The 19659-nt window shown below is 44.7% G+C and overlaps 2 protein-coding genes and 1 long non-coding RNA gene across 4 annotated transcripts in view; 1 reads left to right on the plus strand and 2 right to left on the minus strand.

Annotated features, from left to right (window-relative positions):
- Window positions 1-3589, minus strand: part of DYM (dymeclin) — a 350855-nt gene extending 347266 nt beyond the window's left edge. Inside the window, exon 1 of the mRNA XM_019464089.2 lies at window positions 3326-3589. The gene's annotated coding sequence lies outside the window, so the exon portion shown is untranslated. The remainder of the gene's footprint in view (window positions 1-3325) is intronic.
- Window positions 3590-9266: 5677 nt separating this feature from the next.
- On the plus strand, window positions 9267-13233 carry LOC109275731 (uncharacterized). The gene is made up of 2 exons (XR_002084335.2): window positions 9267-9699; window positions 13040-13233. It is a non-coding gene; the product is annotated as an uncharacterized LOC109275731 (long non-coding RNA).
- A 348-nt stretch (window positions 13234-13581) lies between these two features.
- On the minus strand, window positions 13582-18765 carry CUNH18orf32 (chromosome unknown C18orf32 homolog). Of its 2 annotated transcripts, none has more exons than XM_019464087.2 (3): window positions 18632-18765; window positions 15319-15508; window positions 13582-14297 (listed from the first exon to the last, which is right to left on the minus strand). In XM_019464087.2, the coding sequence occupies exons 2-3, from the start codon at window positions 15481-15483 to the stop codon at window positions 14232-14234; spliced, it is 231 nt and encodes a 76-aa protein (XP_019319632.1). In that variant the 5' UTR covers window positions 15484-15508; window positions 18632-18765; the 3' UTR covers window positions 13582-14231. The 2 variants fall into 2 exon arrangements, with proteins under 2 accessions (XP_019319632.1, XP_019319633.1); XM_019464088.2 differs by lacking the exon at window positions 18632-18765 and adding an exon at window positions 17309-17436.
- Between the last annotated feature and the right edge of the window lie 894 nt (window positions 18766-19659).

The raw sequence follows: 19659 nt of genomic DNA on the forward strand, positions 1-19659 counted from the left end.
TTGCAGCTATAATTAAGTCAAGGACCTTGAGATAGGGGAGATCCTCCTGAATTATCTAGATAAGCCTGACCTAGTCACATGGGTCCTTAACCTTTCCCAACTGTCACTGGAGAGATACAATACTACTCACTTTGAAGACGGAATAAGAGGGCCACAAGCCAAGGAATAGGGGGTGGCCTCTAGAAGCTGGAAGAGGTAAGGAAACACCCTCCCCTAGAAAACTCCAGAAGAGAATAGAGACTTGTTGACACACTAATTTTTTTAGCCCAGTGAGACCCATTTTGGACTTCTAAAATAGAGACCTTTAAAAATTTGTTTAAATGTTTCTTTATTTTTGAGAGAGAGAGCACGCACAGGGGAGAAGAAAAAGTGGGGGCGGGGGAACAGAGGATCCGAGGCTGGCTCCATGATAACAGCAGAGAGCCCAACACAGGGCCCGAACCCACGAACCGCAAGACCCAAGCCAAAGTTGGACACATCACTGACTGAGCCACCCGGGTGCCCCTAAAATACAGAACTTTAAAAATAATTTGTGTTGTTTTAGGACACTAAATTTGTGGTACTTAGTTACAGTAGGCATAGAAAACTAATACACACACAGTAAACAACTTCTCACAATATGTGAAATTATCTAGAAAAGCATAATCAAATTGCCCCATACTTAGAACAGACATAAGTTATTTGTGAATATACATTTCACTTTTTAAAAATCTGTGCATGTGTTACATTTCACTTCTATCTTTCTCCCGCTCTTACAAAACTCCATCGATTAAAATGCCAAAGTGACAATTCTTCAAACTTTTTACAAAAGATGAACCATATTAACCAAGAAAAAGGAACAGGATACCAGGAACAACTGGAAAAAAATCAGGAAACAATTATACCATATTTTTTTAGAGAGTCAAACATCAAAGTGGTTGGACTGTGTAACTTCTTTGTATCAAATGGATACCACATTTTAAAAAATAAGTCCTTCTTAATATTGATATTAAGAGCTTACCATTGATCTTTTTGGATGTGATACTTGTATGTGGGTATATTAAACAAAGAGTACCTCAACCTTCCACAGATATACACTCACATATTTACAAATGAAATGGTATGCCTATGATCTGCTTTAAAACAGGGGGCCAGGCACCTGTGTGGCTCAGTCAGTTGAGTGACCCACTCTTGATTTCGCCCTGGGTCATGACCCAGAATACTGGCATTGAGCCCCCAAGTCTGGCTCCGTGCTGTGTATGAAGCCTGCTTGGGATTCTCTCTCCCTCTCCCACTGTCCCTCTCCCCAACTCACTCTCTTTCTTGCTAAAATTAAAAAAAATAATAAAATAAAATAGCTTGGGGGCGCTTGGGTGGCTCAGTTGGTTAACCATCGGACTCCTGATTTCAGCTTAGATCACGATCACAAGGTTGTAAGACTGAGCCCCACTGTCAGGCTCCACACTGGGCAAGGAGACTGGTTAAGATTCTCTCTTTCCTTTTCTCTCTGCCTCTCTGCCCGCTGGTGTCTTTTTACTTCTTTGTCTCTCTCTTAAAAAATAAATTAAATTACATTAAATTAAATTACATTAAATTAAATTACATTAAATTAAATTAAATTAAAATTAAAATAGGAAGCCTGGGTGATTCAGTCAACTGAGCGGCAGACTTCGGCTCAGGTCATGATCTCACGGTTCGTGGGTTCTAGCCCCACGTTGGGCTTTGCACTGCCAACACAGAGCCCACTTCGGATTCTGTCTCCCTCTCTCTCTGCCCCTCCCCCACCCTCAAATATAAATAAACACTAGAATAAAATAAAATTAAAATTAAATAAAATTAAATAAAATAGTTCAGAGTGGGGATGGGAATGGATAAAGGACACAGATGAAACTAAATTAGCCTGAGTTACTAACTGTTGAAGCTGGGTAATGGGTACATGAGGGCATATTAAATTATTTCAATGTCTGAACTCTTCTGTATTTGTATTTAAAAGTTACAAAAACAAAGTCCTTGGCCTCTATCAAAATAAGACTTAATACATTTAACAGAATCTCCTTCCTGTGACATCGCCCCCCTCAATTCTCTGCCACTCGAACCATCTGCAATTTATAGTTCAATTATTCTTTAATCTCCAAGTCATTTTACCTTATTTAAAACCTTAAGAGTTTCAGCAAATCACTTAAGCTCTGAGAGACTAGTTCTTCATCTGCAGAATGGGAGTATTTCTATTTGGCTAGTCTCAGTTGCCAAGAGAATTATACCCAAGATGTAAGTTATAAAGCAGAATAATCTTTCCAAAAATCATAAATTTCATGCTCAGCAGCAACCACTCACCTATTCCTATAAATCTCCTCCCTTCCACCTCCAGTTTCTCTCTTGAGCTCTCAACCCATCAGACCGAAGCCTGGGTTCCTCTGTAAGATTACACTCCTCTCCCCGGCCTCCACCCTCCATGTTTCCACATCTTTGAGCAGCTCCTCCCTACACGCCTCTCCCACCAACCTCCGCTCTTCCCTTTCAGGGTCCCGCTTCATCTACCCCCCCCCCCATTCTGTCCATTCTGTGTACCCCTTTGCCGGCCCTATTACAGTCACCCCATCACTCCTCTACCCCAGCTCAGTACTTTCATGCGATCAGCTTTATCACCCCGCTACTGCCACTAACTCACAAACACCTGGGCTAACTTCCCACCCTTTCACCGTTCAGCTGACACACAACTGCTAGCTGCCAGGGGGTGGGAAAGGGGGAAATACAGACCGTTAATGGGTAGGAGTTTCTCTTTTGGGTGACAAAAATGTTCTGGAATTAGAGAGTTGCACAAACCTAGTGAATATGCTAAAAACCACGGAGTTATACTTTAATTGTACTTTTAAAGGGTGAATTTTATGGTAGGTGAATTACATCTCAATAACAATGTATATGTCAAAAACAAACAAACAAACAAACAAAACACTATTGCTCACCCTGCCCATCACACGCCCATTTGTCAGACCAACATCGCCCCATCTCCCGGAGCATCTACCTGCTCTTCGGTATCCCTCCAACTCTTACCACGACTCGGACAGACGTCCCTCTCACTCTCTTGACTAACACACTCCCTCACCCTCTGAGTGCCACTGTTCCCTGGAAGGGGGCGGGGAGAAGGGAAGATGTGGGCAGCTCTTGGGGCCCAGGCACAGCCCCTCCAGGGTGGCCCAGTCCCCCACTGGCAGGAAAGGACCCTCTACCCCGCCCTGGCGGAGAAGCCCCACCGACTGGCGGGTGTCCTCAAACCCGCTCCGACAAGAGGCCGGGGGCCCCGCCGGATTTTCAGGGCCGCTCCGCTGGGGGCGGCGCCAGAGCCCACCTGTCTCAGCCGGCGGGCAGATCCGCTTCCAGCTCCAGCGACACGCGAGAGGGTGGCAGAGAGGGATCGGAAGAAGCCGCTGTCGCCGCCGCAGCCGGAGTGGCGCACGCCGGCTCAGGCCTCCATGTTTCCACGTCTCTGCGGCTCGGGCTCCGGCTCGACTCCGGCTCGGCTCCCGCCCCGGCCGCGTCCGCGCGCAGGCCGGGAGGCGGGGAGAGAAGAGGGAAGCGGCCGAGAACGCGGCTGGGGACCGAACGGCCGGGCGCGCCCCGGCCGACGGTCACGTGGCGCGCGGCCGCGCAGGCTTCTGGGAAATGTAGTCCTTCAGACGTTAGACGTTTCTCCACCCACCTAGCGCGCGTCCAGGGCAACCGCAAAGCCACGTGGCAAATTCGAGAAGCGGCCAAACCCACTTACAGACTGCTGGACGCCTTAGCCCGCTCCACGTGTTCTGGTGGCTTAACTTTGTTAAGGCCCCTCTTTATCCCAACTGGATAGCCAACTCACAGTCAAGCAATTCCTTGTAGGGCTCTGAAGAATTGGGAAATAGGAAAATGATTAATCTTTTGGTGTTTTTTTTTTTAATCTCCATCTTTATTTTTTTCAAACCCTTGTGTCGAGAGCTGACTTTTGGAAAATAACTTTTGATGGAGGCAGGTAGCAGATCTGTTACCTGCACCGTTTACAGAAAGCACACGTCCCATTGGGAAAGAGTATCTATACAGCCAAAATTTGGAATTTGAAGTCAAATGAGCTGAAGTTACCAGATCAACGTCCGTCCTTGAACTTTTCCCGTTAGTTTCCTCTTAAACACATAAAGATGATGATGATTCTTCCCATACAGGACTATTGGCAAATCAATAACAATAATTAGCAACTCCCATTCCGGGTTGGTTTCTATGTGCTGTGCACTGTTACTGCTTTCAACAAATAAAGGTGAGACAAGTATCACTAATTTCCCTTTTACAGTGTGTCAGATGTACCCCGAGAAGTACTATACAAATTTTAGATACACTTTTCTAGCATCTATTACCAATAAACTCCCTGAGCTGTCAGGACTATTACAGAAAAACATACTAAAAACACAAGGTACCTTGGAGCCTAGCTAAAAAGAGATGGGCACTGCTATGCAGCCATTGTAAAGAATGCTAGGATACATGCTCATGATCTATCCAGTGGAAATAGTATATGTAATCTTGTCCAATTTTTATAAATGAATTATGTATATAGATAGATAGATGCACACACACACATATCCCCAGGAGGGGAAAAGGCTAAAAGAATATTAATTATTAACTTTGGAGTATGAGATGGTGTGTGATTAAATTCAGTTGTTCCCTGCTTTCTATTTTTTCTGCGATGAATATGATTACATGTATAATTTTATAATTTTTATTTTAAAATTATAGCAAAAGAGAGGCACCAAAACCAAACTCAAAGTACTTTATATTTTTGCCTGTACCAAAAATTATACCCTCCACCTGCCCCCAAATGACCAAGCAACAAATGTGAGTCTCTCTCCAGAACTAGCGCTATAGACCAAGAAACAATTCATTCTACTTGGAGACAATCCTATTGTTAAATTTAACATTCTCCTTTTTCTTATAGTTTTGGGATGGCTTGAAATAAAAAGGGTCTTACCACTGTTCCTAGGTAAATGTCATAACGCTGCTGGGCAAACATCATAAATCAGCGCGTTAGATTAGGAATGGTTTTCCCAATATATGAAGCATGAGCTGGAGTAGCAATCCTTCACTAAATATTTATTGTGTACGTAATGTGCTAAGTATTATCCTTGGTCATCAACTCCCCATAGTGCCGGAACCACTGTCATGATAACTTTGACCTGATTACATCAGTGTCTAGTTGGTGCAGAAACACTACCAGAAAGTCATGAAAACCCAGCTACTAAATGCAAGTGAGTGTCTGTGTCAGATCCTAGAACCAAAAAAGGCAATAGTGGGAAAACTTATGAAATCAGAATGAAGCCTGGAGTTGAGTTAATGGTATTGTACCAATGTTAATTTCCTAGTTTTGACAAATGTGTTACAGTTATGTAAGACATTAACATTAAAGGAAACCGGGAGAAGGATATACAGGAACTCTCTGTACCTTGCAATTCTTTTGTAAATCTGAAATTATTGCAGAGGCGCTGGGTGGCTCAGTCAATTAGGCATCCAACTGTTTATTTTGGCTCAGGTCATGATCTCATGGTTTGTGATATTGAGCCCTACGTCAGGCTCGGAGCTGACAGTGCAGAGCCTGCTTAGTATTCTCTCTCTCCCTCTCTCTCTGCCCCTTCCCCATTCGAATGCTCTCGCTCTCGCTCTCTCTCTCTCTCTCTCTCTCTCTCACAAACACAATAAATAAACATTTAAAATTATTCCATGTGGTAGGCAGAATAATGATCCCACTGAAGATATCCACATCCAAATCCCCCAAATTTATGAATATGTTAGGTTACAAGGCAGAGAGTTGCAGATAGTATTAGGTTGCTAATCAGATGACCTTCAAGCAGGGAGATTATCCGGGATTATCAAGGGGGATCTAACGTAATCACAAAAATGAAAAGTGAGAGGAAGCCAAAAGAGAGTCCTAAATATGGCTCTGCAAGAAGATCAAGTGAAGCAATGCGACGGTCGGTCACTTCTGACTTGGAAGATGGCAAGAGACTGGGATGTGCCCAGTGGCCCCTAGAAGCTGGAGAAGATGAGGAAACACATTCTCCCCTAGAGCCTCCAGAAGGGAACACAGGCTTGCCCATACCTTGACTTTAGCTTAGTGAGAATTATGTCAGACTTCTGACCTACAGAACTAGAAGATAATAATTCTGTGTTGTCTGAAGCCACTAAATTTGTGGTAACTTATTATAGCAACAACGGAAAATGAATACATTCCAAAATATAAAGTTTAAGAAAGAAAACTTTCCAAATGGCTGCCTGTTTTCCGGACACATTTTCAGTCTGAGACTGTACAAATATTCATGCTACTTAGAAAGTAACTGTAGGGGTGCCTGGGTGGCTCAGTCCATACAGCATGCAACTCTTCATCTTGGGGTTGTGAGTTCAAGCCCCATGGTGGGTGTAGAGCTTACTTAAAAATAAAGTCTTTAAAAGAAGGCAGCGGGCACCTGGGTTGTTCAGTTGGTTGAGTGTCCTACTCTTGATTTCGCCTCAGTTCCTGATCTGAGTCCATGATCAGTTCCGTGATCAGGTTCATGGTTTCAGGCCCTAAATCAGGGTCCATGCTGACCACCCACAAAGCCAGCTTGGGATTCTCTCTCTCTCTCCCTCTCTCTCTCTACCTCTCTCTCTCTCTGCCTCTCCCCTGCTCTGTGCTCTCTCTCTCTCTCTCAAAATAAATAAGCAGAATACTGTAGACTGGAGGACTTAAACAATAGACAATTACTTCTCACAGTTCTGAAGGTGGGAAGTCCAAGATCAGAACCAGCGTCTGGTGACAGCCTTCGTCCTGGTTTGCAGACAGCATCTTCTCATCGTATCCTCACATGGTGGAGAAAGAGTGCCAGTTTCTTTCTTTCTTTCTTTCTTTCTTTCTTTCTTTCTTTCTTTCTTTCCTTCTTTATTTCTTTTTTTCTTTCTTTCTTTTTTTCTTTCTTTCTTCTTTCTTTCTTTCTTTCTTTCTTTCTTTCTTTCTTTCTTTCTTTCTTTATGTTTATTCGTTTTTGAAAGAAAGAGACAGCAGGGAAGGGACAGAGAGAGAAGGAGATACAGAATCCGAAGCAGGCTCCAGGCTCCGAGCTGTCAGCACAGGGCCCGACACCGGGCTCAGACTCAAAGACCGTGAGATCATGACCTGAGCCGAAGTCTGACACTTAAACAACTAAGCCACCCAGATGTCCCTAGGGCTCCAGTTTCTTCTAATGAAAACACTTAGCCATCATGGAGGCTCCACCCTCATGACCTTATTGAAATCTACCTACAAAGGCCCCGCTTCCTACTGTCACCCCAGGTAGGGTTAGTTTAAAGATAGGATGTTTAGGAGAACACAAACACACAGTGCATCACAGCTATTTGACTCCTCTGAGCCTCATTTTCTTCTCTGTAAAGAGACAGGAATACTCCCCTCACATCTCATCGTTGCGATGAGAATTAAGTAATGCAGGTAGCATGCCTTTTTTTTTTTTTTAAATATTTATTTATTTTTGAGACAGAGAGAGACAGAGTGTGAGTGGGGCAGAGAGAGAGGGAGACACAGAATCTGAAGCAGGCTCCAGGCTCTGAGCTGTCAGCACAGAGCCCGATGTGGGGCTTGAACCCACGAACTGTGAGATCATGACCGGGGCTGAAGTTGGACGCTTAACCAACTGAGCCACCCAGGCGCCCTAGCATGCCTTTTTTAATAAATGTGATTTCACCTGCGTAATCCAGATGGTACTCAACTCACATGTTGTCGTTGCCAGTCCCCAGGCATCCCTCTGAAGAGAAGTATAGATTAACCAGAACTGGATCATCTGGACAGGGCAATCAGGATGGTGAGAGGTCTGGAAATCATGTCAGATGTAGCATGCCTGGCAGAACTGAGTATGAACAGCGAGACTAAGACTCGTTGTTATAACTGCTCTCGGGAGGCATGACCAGACTTGTTTTATGTTGTCGCAGAGTGCCAAACTGGGACCAAAGGTCTGAAGTAATAGGATGCAGATTTTAGCTCCACCAAAGAACTTTCTGACAAGAATACCAGGACTCATAATTAACAATTCACATCACGGGCTCTTTGCCGTGAGCTGTGCACTGTTATTTTATTTAACTCCCCCAACAACCCTATGAGAAAGGGTTAGTGTAGAAACTGATGACTCGGAAACAAATGACTCGGACTTCACAATAGTTTGTTAAGTGGACGTTGGCTTACTGATAGCGAAATGGTCCGCTTGGAAGAAAAATGAGATGCCAATCCCTCTACCTGTGTTCGAGCTGGGTCTTGGGTAAACAGGTGGTCAAAAGGACACCTGGGAAGGAACACTGGCAATCAGTCAAGTCCCTTCATTTGAGAGATGAGGGACTGAGTGCCAGGGACGGATGAGGATCGGACAAGGACACACAGCCAGTAAGCTGATGATGGGACGGACCATTTTCGCAGGCCTTACCGAAGCCCCAACGATGCCAGCTGTTAGCAGTCAGCCAGACGCCTGCCACGGAGAGTGTTGAATGCCCAAAAGGCAGGGACTACACAGTTCCAGGGAGTTGCTTGGCCAAGCGAGAGGCTACGCAATTAGCCCTCCATTCCCTCCACCCCCACCGGTAGGGGACACATCTGTGCCGTGCCTACAGGGTTCCTGGTCATCTCTCCTTACTTATCCTGAGCTCTGAGGCTAAGCCTTGGGAGAAAGGCTTGGGCCAACCAGACCACCACAGCTCCTGCCAGCTTTCCTCCTGAGAGGAGGCGACCACCGCTCTGCTGCTGGAGAAACCCGGGGGAGGGGGCACTATGCCGTCATCACAGTCTCCTTCCTGCTGGGGACAAGTCAGGAGGAGTCACAATATTACTCAATGAATTAGTCTGGAAAGCAGCTACCCATGCCAGGCACTGTTCTAAAGTTTCAGGTGCATTAACTCAGTGGGCTTTATGACCCTCCAGAATAGGTACCCAGACTTCCTCACACCACAAAGCTGGCCAGTGGCGATTCGAACCCAGGCGGTCTGGCTGTAGAGCTCACACCTGCCCACGGGAAGTCTCAAGGCCGTCTCAAGGGCTCCCTTTACCGACACCACCGGTACTCGTGAAGGTCCACGCTGACTCCTTCAGGGTTATTTTGTCTTTCCAACTAAGGTGGACTACAATGCCTGGGCGTGTTATTCAGGGCTGCTGTGACAACGTACCACAAATCGGGTGATTTAAACAATAGAGAATTTATTGTCTTGAAGTTCTTGAGGCGCCAAGTCCAAAATCAAGGTGTCGGCCGAGCTGGCTCTTTCAGAGGCCGTGAGGGAGATTCTGTTCCAGGCCTTCCAGCTAGCATCCGGTGGTTTCCTGGCAACCTTTGGAGTTCCGCGGCTTGTAGAAGGGTCACCCGATCTCTGCTTTCATCTTCTCATTGTGTTCTCTCTGCACGGGTGTGTGTGCGCGTGTGTCCAAATTTCCTTTTTATAAGAATACCAGTCATACTGGATTAGGATCCACCATAATGACTTCATTTGAACTAATCCCATCTGCAATGACCCTATTTGCAAATAGGGTCACATTTTGTGGTGCTGGGGGTTAGGGCTTCAACATAAAAATTGCGTGGGAGGCTGCGTGCCATAATTCAATCCATAACACTGGGTACAACCAACTAATCCAAAGAAGATTTGAAGAAATGTAACCGATTTCAGAGGACACGGTTAGAGTTTATTGGCACAAATGAACCAAACTAGGTAAGTGTTGTTTTAACACACACTAGATCATGTTTTGTAGAAAGATATAATTATACAATAATGAGACTGCTGGTCTCATTAGGCAAAGTGAATCTCCCAGAAGCTATGAGCCTAAGGGATTTAGGCCCCCGTCTGTGCTATCCTGCCATTGTATGGAGAATGGGGATCAGGATATCCAGAGGAAAGAGCACAGGAGAGCAGGGACCAAAATCTCCAAACCCTCCACTGAGTCACTACGTGTGGGAGTGGAGTGGTGGCTTAATTGTTTGATAAGGTCGTTTAAAGCACCTTTTCAGGGCTTTCTAGCTTTTACTAGAAAGGCAATCTTGAAACACGATAGATAGGACTGATATTTGGGGACAAGAGAACACTGGTGTGGTATAGAACAATGGTTACCAAATCCTGTCTAAGGTAGGTGATAAGTTTTCACCAACCGACTATAAGAAGAAGAAAAATGTAGACAAAATTAGTGTGAAGTTTCCATAAAAACATTTTTCATAAACGTATTCAAACTGACGGCCTATTGTTTTCCTTTATTCTCCTGTTCTTCTTCATCCTTTTAGTGTCAAAATGTCTTTTCTGAAATAATGGTGATAAAACATTATAGCTTTTTAAAATATTCTTGGTTGGCCAAATAAAAATGTCAACTGTGTATGAGTCCCCTCAACTTTTCTTTCTTTTTTTTAGCATTTATTTATTTTTGAGACAGAGAGAGAGAGAGACACAGCATGGACGGGGGGAGGGGCAGAGAGAGAGAGGGAGACACAGAATCCGAAACAGGCTCCAGGCTCTGAGCTGTCAACACAGAGCCCGATGCAGGGCTCGAACTCACAAACCGCGAGATCATGACCTGAGCCGAAGTTGGACGCTTAACTGAGCCACCCAGGCGCCCCAGTCCCCTCAACCTTTTTAAGAACGTTTTACTAGTATGTAAGACACACGACTGGGAATCAGTGCTGGAGTGTGACACTGTTAGAGGGGCAAGGGCCTCGGAAGACCAGCAATTCTTGGGAACGTGAGTTTACATGAACTGGGATGACTGGGGAGAACTTTACAAAAGTATCCATACTCAACCTCTGAGAGTATTGAATTAGAAAAATGGTGTGCTACAGAAAAAATGAGAGACAAAAACCGAGAGATAGGAAGATGTGGGGTGTGGGATCCAGGAGCGGTAGCAAGTCCCAAGAACTGCCCCTGGGCACCAGGCCTCGGCAACAACTAGTCACGAAAGGAAGTGCATAGGGAGAAAAAAGGTAATTTACAACTCTAGGAAAGCCATGCTTGTTGTGAAAGGAAACACATCACGCTATCGTAGTTCCTTCTCATCTGTGGGGGATACGCCCCGAGACCCACAGTGGATGCCTGAAACAGTGGATAGCACCGAACCCCACATATACTATTTTTTCCTACACATACATACCTATGACAAAGTTTAATTTATAAATTAGACACAGTAAGAGATTAATAATGAAACAGAACAATTATACTGTGACAAGTTGTGAATGTGATTTCTCAAAATATCTTATTTTAAAAAAAAAACCTTTTAATATTTATTTTTGCCAGAGAGAGAGAGAGAGAGAGAGAGAGAGAGTCAGAGCGTGAGCTGGGGTGGGGCAGAGAGAGGGAGACACAGAATCCAAAGCAGGCTCCAGGCTCTGAGCTGTCAGCACAGAGCCTGACACGGGACTTGAACTCACCAACCATGAGATCATGACCTGAGCTGAAACCGAGAGTCAGACGCTTAACCAACTGAGCCACCCAGGCGCCCCTCAAAGTATCTTACTGTCCCGTACTTGCCCTTGTGATGATGTGAGTCAAACTCTGAAGGCGGGGGCGGGGGGGGGGGGGGGGACGACTGCAGCACACGCTACCCAGTGGTGGTTCCTGCCTGCTCGTTGTTAGTGTCCCAGAAAGCAGAAGGCACTCGAGATAATGCAGTGACCCACAGCCCGTAGTTAAGAGATGCTATCACCCCTATCAGCCCCAAAGGACAAGGTGAGGGAGAAGTTAATGGAAACTGAAAACGTGCAGTTGGCCAATTTGAGGCACAGGGACTTTTGGTTGAGGGACAGAATTGACCTAAAGAGGCCCTCAAGGGGGGCAGCCAAGGGAATAAATACCCGGACCGCCCTCCTTCCTTCCTTCCCCTTCCCCCTGCTATAGATCTCCACTGGCTAAACCCAGCAGAATCTTAGAGGCCAGAAGTCTGTTGATGTAGTTCATACCGTTTCTTGGGCAGCAGAGTAGGGCAAAGGCAGCAGATTTGGAGGGACAAATGGAAGACATCTGGCGCACTCAGGATGCTATAAATACTAGTGACAACCCAAATTCAGAAGAAAAATTAGGAGGATGTGCGGGAGAAGCACTGGGACTGGCAGTGTAAGATAGCTTGAGCTCAACCATGGTAGAAAGTAAGAGTTAATAGCTCCAAAGACAGCAGCATGTATGTTATTTATTAACATGGCGATAAGCAGAAGATCAACAATACCTAAATGAGTAATGCCTTTGGGGACGAAGGGAGTAGGGACATTATACGCCTTGCAATATTATGATTTTTAAAAAGTGATGTATTTAATAAAAACAAATTAAGGGGGTGCCTGGGTGGCTCCGTCAGTTGAGGGTCCGACTTTGGCTCAGGTCTTCATCTCGTGGTTCCGGAGTTTGAGCCCCGCATCGGGCTCTCTGCCTGCTTGGGATCCTCTGTCTCCCTCTCTCTGCCCCTCCCCTGCTCACGTGAGCACTCTCTCAAAAGTAAAATAGAACATTAAAGAAAACAAGGGGTGCCTGGGAGGCTCAGTCGGTTAAGCACCTGAGTTCGGCTCAGGTCACCATCTCACGGTTTGTGAGTTTGAGCCCCATTCAGGCTCTATACTGACAGCTCAGAGCCTGGAGCCTGCTTCAGATTTTGTGTCTCACGCTGTCTCTCCCTCTTTCTCTAAAATAAACATTAAAAAAGTTTTTTTAAACAAAACAAAAAAATCAGGGAAGTTGCTAGAAAGCTACACAAAAAACTAACAGTGGTTACGTCTGTGGAGCTGGAATAAAGGCAGAGAAAGAACATTAACTTCTCATTTAACTTGCTCTTGAACTCTCCTACTACAAACATTTGCTGTTTTGTTTTTAATATTTTAAGTAATCTCCACACCTAACGCAGGGGCTTAAACCCACAACCCCAAGATCAAGAGATGCACACTCCACTGACTGAGCCAGCCAAGCACCCCTACATCTATTTTTATAATAGTTTTTATACCTTAAAAAAAAACCCCTCATTGGGGGGTCCTGTGCAAAAAACCTAATCAGCTGAACACAGTCGCTAAAGGGGATTTCTCTTATCCTTCAGGTGGGGTGGAAGAGAAAAACTGAAAGCTACTGCCTTGCATCAGATGAAGTCCAGGGTGGATCAATGACCTGACACGACACACAGCTTAACAGAGCCTCGGTGAGGACCGAGGACTTCGAGGGCAGGAGTCCCTTCTAACTTCTCCTTCTAAACTCATAGGGAATGCACACATCCAATACAAAGATATGGTCATCGTCTTTGACTATTTATACATCCCGACACTAATGTGAAGAAGCCCAGGGAAGAAAGACGATGTGGGGACCCAGACCAGCAAAGGACTCTGCCCAGTCCCCTGTTAAAAACCACTCAATTTTGGAGTGTCTTATTATGCAACAGTAACGGATACAATCTACTCTTAAAAAAAAAAAAAAGATTGTTGTTTCACAACTATACAGATGCCATCGCACTGTAATTCTGCTTTTTGATGGGGTACAAAATGGGCCTTTTAAATATTTAAACTTTACCAGTACCACGCTCTAACCAGCTGAGCTAACCGGCCAACCCACTAAATATTTAAACGTTAAAAGAAAAAAAAGACACCACACGCTAAACAGAATATTTAATATACTTCGTAAGAATAGAAGGAATGCAACAAGGATTAGAATTAGTGTATATTAGACATTTCTGTAAAAGGTATTCCATTTCTCAAAGGCGTCTCCCCAATTTCCCTGTCTTTTCTATTTTCTCAGAGCCATAAGCAGTAATTGCTACCCTCCTGAGTAAGCTTCTCCATTGTATTAGACAGTAATTATATCTTTAAGTTTCAAGTCCTCATCATCCCTCCAAACACTCTTTCCTTTCACCGCACAGTCTCACTGCACTGTTTCACAGTAACATCGTGCTCTGTTCAAATTCAAAGAGTCTGAACAAAAGCTAGAGGCCCAAGGATTTATGAGTACTGATTTAGTAGCAGTGTCTACAGGCACAACCCTTTTATTTCTTCATAACTGTAATAAGAGAAATTAAAGCTACTTTAATGAAAAAGGAACTCAGGAGTGAGATCATTAAATATAACTAACTAAACACATCTTAAATACAAATATCACGTATTTCCTGATTAGTATCAGGTAAGCAGCTAAGCTATCTATCCGGAATCCTGGTCTCAGAGAAAAAGGTCAGAGACAATTACAAGCAAGGTGCTTCATATTATCAGGTCCATTTTTAAACAATGCGATCCTTTGGGACAAGCACTTTAGTCTTTCTTTTTATCAGAGATTTCCATTGGTCCTTTTGTTGGTAACCCATTCATGTCTGCACCCTAAAATAAAAAACCAGGTTAGATATTAGTACGACAAAAAGACACTCATTTTAAGAGATCTTCTCTTTAAAAACAGACAAACTTCAGAATGAAAAAACCCTGGTTCCACAAATGGGCAGGGTAGCTAAATTAGTGCAGAACACAGTTGAAGTTGAGCTTAACAAGCGCCAATGCTAAACACAGAGTTGTCCAAATATTCATTTTAAAAAATAATTTTTTTTCTTTTTTAGTTTATTTGAGGAAGGGCGGCAGAGAGAGAGAGGGAGACGGAGAATCCAAAGCAGGCTTTGAGTTGTCAGCGCAGACCCCGAAGCGGGGCTTGAACTCACGAACTGTGAGGTCACGACTTGAGCCAAAGTCAGATGCTCAACTGAGCCACCCAGGTGCCCCTTTTTGTGTGTGTGGGTTTTTTTTTTTTTTTTTTTTTGCTTTAATTTCTATGATCCTTCCAACTAAATCTCTTACCCAAGTTATCAATCAATGAAACTGGCATATTTTAATATCATCTCTTCTCATCCATTAGCTATTTACTATTATTCTTACCAGCTAAGAAATATTGGTTACTATTATGGCTTAAAATCATGACGTAAATGCACTGACCAGAAGTCCAGTTTAAAACCTTAGTTCAAACCAAATGTTAATTACTTAAAAAACACCCCAAACCCCTTATTTTAAACAAAGAAATTAAGACACATTAAGGAAGGGGCGCCTGGGTGGCTCAGTCGGTTAAGCGGCCAACTGCTTCAGGTCATGATCTAGTGGTCCATGGGTTTGAGCCCCGCATTGGGCTCTGTGCTGACAGAGTCTGGAGCCTGCTTCAGATTCTGTGTCTCCTTCTTTGCCCCTCCCCTACTCATGCTCTGTCTCTCTCTCAAAAATAAACAAACATTAAAAAAAAAAAAAAAGGGCACATTAAGGAAGCTTCTGGTTCCAAGAGCTTGCCTTTTCAAAGCCACGTATTTTACCTTGACTGTACCACCCCCCTCACCCGCCCTTATTCAAGGTATCTTCGTGTTCCTACCTTGCAGTCTACTTGGCCTTTGTTTTTGTCGTGGGATTCTCGGAGGGCTTTACTAGGCCACATGCGACTAACAAAGGGGGAGAGCAGAGGGTATATGTACGGCTCCAGGAACTTCTTGTAGATCCAGAGCAGAACTGGAATGACGATGCAAGGGATACACACCATCCTCCCAGGCTGGGGTCCCGAAGTGCTGGCACACGTGAAAACACAAGTTAGGTTAGCAGACATGAATGACTCAAGGAACTTACCTAGGTTAAGATACTGGACAGGACCAGTTCTACATTAAAGGAAAAACTTAAATCATTAATTAGCGAAAAGCACAAGTCTATTCAATAAAACGCTACTTTCTGTAAAGGAGTAACAGGTGTAGACATAATAAAAATAATAGTGAGGCTCCCATCTCCAGGCCTCTTCAGTCACTTTTTCCCAACCAGAAATGTGATAAAGGAAAGACACCAGTTAGTTGCTGGGTACCAGGCAGTTAGGCCCTTTGCATTTATTAACTATGTAATCCTCAAAAAATCCAGTGAGATGGAGTACCCTTGCCATTTCCATACAAAGAAAAGTAGGCTCAAAGACATGGAACATTAATTATGACTTCTATTCCAGTTTGGTGGGAATTAACTCCCAGGGCCTAATCATCTTCAGAAACTGACAATATTGACCAGCGAAAACTCCAAGGCTAAGGGCAAATCTTCTAACATGGAATTTGCTAAGGACTCACTTTGGAAGACCTCTGGGCTGCAAATCAGCTGGACTTTCCCAGGCAACAACTCTCCATTGATAGATTTGCTCTCTCTCTCTCTTTTTAATGTTTATTTATTTTTGAAAAAGGGAGAGAGCGCGAGTGCACGTGACCGGGGAAGGAGCAGAGAGAGACGCAGACACAGAATCTGAAGCAGGCTCCAGGCTCTGAGCTGTCAGCACAGAGCCCGACGCGGGGCTCGAACTCACAACTGTGAGATCATGACCTGAGCTGAAGTCAGACGCTTAACTGACTGAGTCACCTAGGCTCCCCTGCCTTTGTCTTTTTAATAGCAATTAAAGCATGCTGAGAAAAAAAAAATTATGCGGTATTATTACCGTTATAAGTAAATTGTCCATTTCAAAAAAAAAATTAATACCTCGAATTTCCTTAATTAGAAATCTTGAAATTTCTCAAAACCAACACTACTTCCATAATATACTACTGAACCAAAGACTTTAAATTTACAAGAATTTTTAATCCCTTAAAGTAGGCATGAAAAACTAAGAAGCTTCAGAACAGTGCAGAAAACTAATAGTTCAGAACGCTAAAATTTCCTATTTTGGAGGCACCTGGGTGGCTCAGTTGGTTAAATGTCCCCTGATTTTGGCTCAGGTCATGATTTCAGGGTTTGCAGGCTCTGCACTAACAGCTCGGAGCCTGCTTGGGATTCTCTCTCTCTCCCTCTCTGCCTCTCCCCTACCCATGCTCACTCTCTCGCTCTCTCAAAATAAACCCCCCAAAAAATTTATTTCAAAATATTGCAAATCAGGTAGTACTTGCTGGCAAATGAATCGGCACAATGACTACACTAAGGTGATTTGAAACTATTCACAATACAAGTAAGCAGCAGTATAGACAACCCAATCTGAATGTGGCTTTGAAATGAATTACAAGAGCTATAAACAAGTTAACATAAATGTACATCAAGGAACGATCAGCGATTTTATAAAGAATTCATAGCTACATTCTTTGAGACAGTCCTCTGGTCAAATTAAAGTAACATTATAAGAATTTACCAGACTATTTTGTTCCGAAGTTTTAAAGAACATATTTTCTGACGAAAAAACCCAAACCGAGCACTGAGCCTTTTTCAGCATTTACCAAGCAATCATTATTTTTGGCCATAGACCTTCTGAATTTGGTCTGAAGGGATGTGGTTTTTAGGTCTTGCACTCTTACACCACAGCCTACTAAGCAAAGCAGACTGGTTGGCAGCTGCCAGAATATGAGACCTGTTCTCACCACTTTCGAATTGGTGTCCTTGGGCAAATTATCCAAGGAGTCTGATCTTGATTCCTTCCAGTGGAAAATTAGGACAATAGCCTCTCTCACGGGATGCAGATGGATTAGATATGTTAATAACGAATACAAAGGACAGAAGAGTGTGTGAATGGGTTAAGTGCCTTCTAAGCGTTGTTACCACAAAAAACCCCGGAACCTCCCCCCACCCCCACCCCCCCCAACAACAAACCCAGATCCAAAAGCTGCAACCTGTCCAAAGTTCACGCAAAGGCAAATAGTAACTGGAGTTGGTTAAGATCAGAATTCCCAATTCTGGTTTCCTACCTCAATACTCTTGCTTTTTCCCCTAACAAAAGTACAATGATCAAGTTATTCCCCTCCTACCAAGCCTTCAAGACCAACTTAAACCCTTTGAAACAACTGACACTCTCCTAGGACTAGGTTCAGTTAATGACCGGCAGCCCATCACAGATTCATCTTTACCTACTCCTAATTATTGTCTTAAAGAAACTCTCAAGAGCAAGTACTACCAATCGCTTATGTCACAAACATGGCTTTTATAAAACTGTTTAGCTCTCTTCATAATGAAACTACTGTATTTTATCTCTCAATCTTTATGACACTCTGAGGAACTTCATACATGTGGAAACTGTGGCTTAGGAAGGTCTAGTAATTGGCTATGACAAACTGATAAGATGATTATCATTCCACTCTCATGAAGCCAGTTCTCGGATATTACAGCAAAGCGGGCAAAACGCATTTAAACTGTCGGAGGAGAGGAATTCGCTTTCATTCGGCTTAGTCCAAGACAACGGACTACAGAGGAAAAGGCTGAGGCTCTGTTAGAAATCTGGCAGGTACCGTGTCGGAACGCCACCTCCCTTCAGGTAACCCAGTTTGGCACATCGTTCTACGGGACGGGCTGATTCAAAGATAACGACAAAGGACAGGACAAGATACGAGCGAACGGTGGTGAAGACAAGAGAGCGAAGTGAAGCCGACAGTGCAGGCCAAGGAAGAGGATAAACGGACATATGGAAAGGGAGAGGCGGGCCGGGAGGCGGGCGGCCGCGGACGGAGGAGGTAACGGCGAGGGGAGGGCAGGAGGCAGGGGCGCGCGTCTGGAGGGCGAAGCGGGGTATCCCGGGAGAGCGCAGGCGGGCCGCGGGGTGCCCGGCGCAGGCCAACTGCAGGCGGGTGGGGCTCGCTCAGCACCACCCAGGCTGGAGCCTGCGAAGCGGTCAGACGGCACCAGGAAGCCCCCGCGCGCACCCCCGCCCCGAACCCGCAGCCGAAAGCCCCGGCCCACCGGGCACCGCTCACCCGCGTCCACCGGGTCCAAGTGGAAATGTCCGCACTTCCGGAGGGAGGGACGTGCTGCCGCCGAGCCAATGGGCACCGCAAAAGGGGCCGACAAAGGCGCGCCTGCGTCAGGCTGAGGACGCGCAGGACGTAGCGGTGACGCCCAGGCGGACGCGCGCCCTGACTTCCGGCGCCGGCACTTTAAGCGCAAACCCTGCGCTCAAGGGAGTCGGGGGTCAGCTGTCCCGGACACTCAGACAAAATCCAAAACGTTGATCCGGATACGGCGGGTGCCGGTGGTTCACCGCCATAGATAAAGTCACTCCACTTGCGTGAGGACCAGGCTGTTACCGAACGCTGTTGTGGCTAAACTTCACTGTGCTAGTTAAAAGGGTCGGAGATTCAGGCAGGGAATTAACACGAAGTTGCTTTAAGTGCTTATTGGACCCTCACAGACTGCAGTTAGGACTGTAAACAGCACGACAGGCAAAATCCAGGAAATCCACTCCTGGTACAGACCCAAGAGAAATGAGGACACGCCCACACAAACTTGTAGTTTCAGCTGCACTACCCACAATAGCTTAAAAAAGGGGTCCAAACGTTATTAGTTTATACCATGCATACATATTTGTCAGAAAATAGAGACTTGCTTTATCACAAAATACTATGTAAAATTAAAGCCAGTGACAAAAGACCACATACTGTCCACTCATTCGTATGAAATGTCCAAAAGAGGCAAATCTATACATCCACGTTAGTAGTTGCTCAAGGCTGGATTGGGTTAGGTAAGGTTCCTCTTGGCATAATGAAAATGTCCAAAGATTTGCCCGGTGACAGATGTGTAGCAATATAATAAAAGCCATCAACTGAATTGTGTTTGGGTGAATATGTGTTAAGTCTCAATAAAAGTGGTTGGAAAAAAATTCAGAAATATCCCCATACTCAGATCCCATTTTATGCAAGGTAGCACCAAGAAATTCAAAACAGCATGTCTCCAAATCAACATTAGTGGCACAGGGCTAACAGAATAATCAGTTTCTAATTCTAAT

Source organism: Panthera pardus, unplaced genomic scaffold, assembly GCF_024362965.1.
Source record: "Panthera pardus isolate Hobbes unplaced genomic scaffold, ASM2436296v1 HiC_scaffold_15, whole genome shotgun sequence".
In the NCBI taxonomy this organism is placed as follows: domain Eukaryota; kingdom Metazoa; phylum Chordata; class Mammalia; order Carnivora; family Felidae; genus Panthera; species Panthera pardus.

Excerpts from the sequence above, each read along its gene's own strand:
- CUNH18orf32 (XM_019464087.2), bottom strand. The coding sequence starts at position 15,483 with ATGGTGTGTATCCCTTGCATCGTCATTCCAGTTCTGCTCTGGATCTAC. Across the intron at positions 14,298-15,318 it reads AAGGCCAAGTAGACTGCAAG|GGTGCAGACATGAATGGGTT; the intron begins GTAGGAACACGA and ends TTTTTATTTTAG.